The 6000-nt window shown below is 35.6% G+C and overlaps 1 protein-coding gene across 32 annotated transcripts in view; it reads right to left on the reverse strand.

Annotated features, from left to right (window-relative positions):
• The window catches only part of CAMK2D (calcium/calmodulin dependent protein kinase II delta), a 313396-nt gene that overhangs the window by 38964 nt on the left and 268432 nt on the right, over window positions 1-6000 (reverse strand). For all 32 annotated transcript variants that reach the window (XM_037732181.1, XM_037732133.1, XM_017510373.2 and 29 more), the window contains one exon: window positions 4908-4956. In XM_037732181.1, coding sequence (XP_037588109.1) covers window positions 4908-4956 — 49 coding nt within the window. The remainder of the gene's footprint in view (window positions 1-4907; window positions 4957-6000) is intronic.

A 6000-nucleotide genomic window follows, 5' to 3' on the forward strand; every position in this document is an offset into this window, starting at 1 on the left:
ACCCAGGTGTCATCAAAGATGAATCACCATTCAAGTAATAAGGGTGCCAACAACTCTGGCCTTAACTGAGCCTTTTGCAAACATCCAATGTGGCCTCATTACTAGGTAGTAATCTAGTATTCAGGAAAAGGAAAAAAGAAATTCAGTACAGATGAAGTCGCCACACACAGTCTCATAGCCAGAATTCTGCTTGTTGTAAAGGGCTCCACTTTCTTAGATCTGTAAGAAGGATCAAATGTAGAAAGAGATCCAAGCTTGTGGTGAATGGTGAACTGAAGTGCGATACTGGAAACAGGATGGTGACAGAAATGACACAAGGGTCTAGAGGAGCCCAACTTCAACAGGTGCTACACAGGAATGCTGGGAAAGAGCAACAGATGGACTACATGGACATGCACCCCTCAGGAGGAAGTAGGTGACTCTGACTCTGAAAAATGGCACTGGATGGGTTATGAGACAGAGAGGCATTGTGACATACAGGTCCTGCAAACTGTGGCTATAGCCACAAACCAAAGGAAAATCTTCAAATGTTTTCAGTGCGAAAAGAGCTCCTGCTGCACATCACTGACTCTAGGCACATCCACACCCCCGGAGAGGAATGCAGTTTGTACTGTCAACTGCTAATTAAGGGCTAATGAAGACAGCTGTTTGATAACACCTTAAATTAATGAAAGTACAGTAACTGTTTTACTGGAAATGGATTAAAAATGTAAATGACTATTGCAGCGATTTTTGGCCTAAAGAATTGTATATTTTGAAAACACCAGTTAGTTGTAATGAGAAAACTTTTTTCTCCTAGTGTAGGATGGGCAGTTGTTACGACAGTGCTTCCATGATGGTAATTATGCTTTGTTAGGACACCCATTTGCCTTTTTTTTTTTTTAAGACAAAGTTTAACTTTATCACCCATGCAGTGCATGATCTCGGCTCACTGCCTTCTCTACCCCCTGGGGTCAAGTGATTCTCATGTCTCAGCTTCCTGAGTAGCTGGGATTACAGGCATGCCCCACTACACCTGGCTAATTTTTGTATTTTTAGTGGAGATGGGGTTTTACCATGTCAGACGGGCCGGTCTTGAACTCCTGACCTCAAGGGATCAGTGTGCCTCTGCCTTCCAAAGTGCTGGGATTACAGGTATGAGCCACCATGCCCAAACTCCCATTTTCTTTTAAACTATTAGTAACTCTCCATGACACTGAGCTTGCTACTGAGTTTCCTTACATAGCATCAGAGATAATATTTAGTTTTAAACACAAGACAAAATTAGAAAGTTGCTCAAAAGGTCAACAGTAGGATGTCAACACATTGCCTTGGAGAAAGAAAACAATGAACTCTGGAAGCTTTTTACAAACAAGAGTTGTAAAACAATGCAAGACCCTTAGGATGATTATGAGCTTGAGAAGAAAAATGTGGTTATAGCCAAAAGTTGAAGGTTTTTAAGAAAAAGAAAAGAACTTTCAGATTTTAAAAATGTATTTATCTTGGGTCTCACTTTTTTTCTGGGTTTCACTGAGTTGTTTGTTTTTTTGTTTTGCTTTTAGATAAAACATGCATTTATGTTGGGTTTCACTAATTTTTCCTGATAGCTATTGTATTATGTAAGATAAATGGGCCTAAATTATAGCATAACAAGATTCATATAAAGGGTAGGAAATAGCATTTTGTCTCTGAGGCATTCAAATCTCTTGAACATGGCTAGTTCACAAAGAGAAGCATGTGGAACCTAGGTAAACAGAAGGCATTCAATATATATTTGCTGAATGAAGAAACAGCCTAACACAATTCAAAAGTATTACACAGACTGGGTCATGATTTCTCGATGGAAACTCATAAGAAGAGTTGAAGGAAAAATGAGCCTTTAAATCCTGGCTTTCCAAGGTGCTCCAGACTGAAGAACCATTAGTCTCTGCCTAGTTTTGCTTTCTTTTGTCTTTGAGAGCAACTGGCCTGCCTGCCTTTTCCCCACTCAAAAAGGTCAGAAACAAACAAACAAACAAAACTAATAAAAACAAAAAAATCCCCACCCTGTTGTTAGTTTACCTTATTTCTTCCCTTGACCAGGTCACCAGAGGTTTAATCCCCTCGTCCAGCAACTCCATGTTTCTTTACATTAAAGAGGACACAGAAGCTGTCCCTGCCAGGTGAGTCCTTGGGGACGGGGCAGAATGTGCACTGCCTTGGCATGGGAGGCATGTGACATGGTATTCAAGGAATCATGTGCCACCATAAAACAATCTATGCCTAGGTGCTGGTGTTAGATGCACTATATCTGAGGCAGCCAGCAGCAATGGGTAGAGCATGTGCTTGCATGCAGAAGTATGCTATGGGGGTATTTTTTTAAGAATATGTCAAAAAGTGTGGTGTCTCACTGATAACAATGCTGTCTACAGAAAAGCAAAGGTTGAAAATATGTGTGTGGAAGACACACAGTTTTGTAGATATGTCATGGTTTTGTAGATAGGATACAGTTTTGGTCAGGTTATATAACTGATAGTATTTGTGAGTTCTTGGATGTTAGCTATAGGATATTAGATATGGGTAAATTTGGGTTCAACAGAGCTGGACAATAAGCACATTCCCTACCAAGCTACTGAGAGCCACAGCAATTCTAATGTAAAAATAAGAGAGCATAATTATTCAAATATAGGGTCTTTCTTGAGGCCCATGCACTGATAAATGGAGAGATTCCCATTCAAACAGATCATCAGCATAATAAATAATTTAAAATCATTTAAGACCATTACATGTACCATTTGTACCCGTACAAATGATGGTGCCTAGGTAATATTTCAAAGTGTCTTCTAGTCTTAAAGGTTTCTGATATCATTCAATATTAAAAGGGTTAGTTTCCAAAAGGCTGTCTGGGCCTTACAGAGAACACAAATGAGTCCTAATAAGATATATCTACAGCTTTTTGGCCAGATCCATACCAGTAAAATTAAGCAGAAACTTAAATAATGTACTTATTAAGGAAATAAACCAAAGCACTTTGGGCTAAATTATCCACTGGACATTTATGTCTTTTGATCTCAATATGATGCTGAATTTCTCTAATATTTGTTGTATATAGACTCAACATAACTATAAATACAAATATAATCTCAATTTGTGAAATCTCAGAGGCAAGATGAAACCCATATTATTGTTATGATTTGAACTGAAGAACTATTTTCTAAGGAATGGCATTATTTCATTTTATCAAAAAGAAATTACAAACTATAGGGTAATGCTGACAGGAACTCTGTTTATGCATTAATATTTACATAGATTAATAGCAGTGATCCTGAACCAATACGTAGTAGAGCTGAGAGTCAAATTTAGGTGAGAAAGATCGCTTATTAAAACCATTATCATATTACTTGGCAGATGAACTGCATATAGTGAGGTGCTGGTATTCTCCTAATTTTATTTAGTTATTTAAAGATTCAGTTTCTGCAGTGGACAATGAACAGGTTTTCTTAGTCTTGCTCATGGGAAGAACGTAAAAATTCATACGAAACATTTAGCTTAGCTTAAAGAAGCTAATGAGTTCAAAACACTTACAAAGATAATGCTTCCTGAATCACTGGGAAAGCTAAATGGTATATCTATTTATTTGGCTAAAAAAAAGAATCTTTTTTATCTAATATGGCTGGTATCAATGATTCATAAAACTACTGCAGTTCAAATTTTAGCTTTAGTGCAAAGAGTGAGATGAACAGACCTACTAAATAAAATTCTTGACACAGCTATCTACCTTTCCACTGTAAAAAATAATGGCTGACTACGTCTAGCAGAGTTAGGTCAGTGTGCTTAGTTATATAAATAGAGAGTATACTTTAATAGCATCAGCTGTTCTATTCAAACAAAAAGGAAAAAGTCAGCAGAGGTGACTGGCAAGTTGTGATCTACAGCCATTTTTATTTCCTAAATTGACCGTATGTCTCCTTGACCTGAGAATTTCCAAGTCCTTTATTCTATAACATGAATACAACTTTTCAAGACTTTATCGTATTAATGCTACGTTTAGAATTAAAGCTTACGGTGATACTATTAGGTAAGTAATCTTTTCAGACAGGTTTAATTAATTTATGGATCATTGCTCTCAATTCATATTTCTTTTACTTTAATATTTCTATTTCAAATATCCCACTGTTACTGCTCTTTGTCAGAATGTCTTCTAGACAATTGGTCTACAGAGATTGTAGGTACATACAATAAATTACAAAAATAATATAAAACTGCAAATGCAATTCATACAAAAGTAATGCTTCTAAAACAGTGTTGTGGTCAAAGGAGATGAGCTAACTGCAAATGTGTGCTCAGTATGTGTGTGCAGGGGCAGTAAGAAGATTTCTGTAAAAACACTGCCAACGACTCATACACGTAGCTAAACGAACCTTGGCAACCAAAGTAAATGGAGGTCAAGAATATCTTTGGAATGTACACAGAAAAGTAGGATAAAAAAGTGGCCAAATACAAAATTCTACTGATACTTATTTGAGATGACTAAATGTTAAAAAGTTATTTTTATACTGTATCCTTGAATATAAATTGTCTTCCAGATAGCTTTTATGAATGTACCCAATGTGTATACATTTTACATCACTTTTTGACTGACAAATTTATAATTTGTTATGTTCCTATAACTAGTAACTCATTGTTAGTTGTCATTACTGTAATGGGCTAGAATATGCTACATATCTACAGTTTCAATATACAAAATAATATGTAGGAAAATGACAAAAACACTGTTGAAATAATTATTTAGTTATAAATTTTTTAATTCATGAATAAAATATTTTTGTGTTTTAGGATAGGCCTACTTTCTAAACTTACTAGTTATTTGAAGCACATTTTTAATATATATGCATATCTATATAAAGCTCTCTCTGAGTTAGGATTTTCCATTTCTGGTTAAATCATACCTTTCACATCTTCATCCTCAATTGTTGTATTTGAACTCTCAGTTGACTCCTGATGAGAAGAAAACACATTTTTAGGTTGCATGCAATGAAAGCTTGATTTTGTCTTTAAAAATTGGCTAGTAACATACATATCATGCAAAATTCTTCAGCAGGCTATGTGCATATGCTGACATGCAAATGGACAAAAAACATTAAGTGGTTTTTAACAGAAACAAAATGTCTGATGCTGCAAACATTTCAAACAGGGAGTACTCTGGCTGCCCAATCTCCAAAGCTGTATAAATCCAGGTAATTTGAGGAACCAGCAGAAGTATGCAGTTTATTTAAAAAACTGTGTAAGGATGTGTTTGTGTTACAGTGCCCTTTAAGGTGTGCTTTTTCTCTGTGTTTACAAGCAATTGAATATATTAGCTGCATGAATTTGAAACTTAAAATAGAACAATTTTTTATTTCCAGTTAATTAATCAATAAAGAATGCGTTATTTTTTTCAGGCACTATGTTAAGGCCTATGCCTTACTCCTTTATAGGGAGATAAAGCATTTCACCATATCATTTGATGAAGAACTGAGGGGATTAAGCTGAGATATGCTGAAAGTACTTTTGAGAAGAATTTTCATGCCTGTCATCAGCACAATGGAATTATAATGAATAATTTACTTTTGATGACAATTTGATTTTTTTTCACTCTTTTCAAAATTAGAAACTGGATGTTATTGATAAGAAACCTACTTCCATAATAAAAAGACAAAGCTCTTTCTTTGTAAAACTACAAATTAAGTGGAAGATTGTTAAGCACACTTAAAAGTACACTGTAACTGCCAAAATTAAGATATATTTCTTAAAATGGTATGATAAATGTGTTTATTAATAATGTATGAATAAAAATATTCTAGCAAATAAATTTTGCAATGTTCATAAGAAAGAGATAGTTTTCTACTTGGAATGATTTAATGCTAGAATCAAAAATAACTGGAGGCCGGGCGCGGTGGCTCACGCCTGTAATCCCAGCACTTTGGGAGGCCGAGGCAGGTGGATCACGAGGTCAAGAGATCGAGACCATCCTGGTCAACATGGTGAAACCCCGTCTCTACT

The sequence above is a fragment of the Cebus imitator genome, unplaced genomic scaffold (genome assembly GCF_001604975.1).
Source record: "Cebus imitator isolate Cc_AM_T3 unplaced genomic scaffold, Cebus_imitator-1.0 Scaffold17, whole genome shotgun sequence".
NCBI classification, from domain to species: Eukaryota; Metazoa; Chordata; class Mammalia; order Primates; family Cebidae; genus Cebus; species Cebus imitator.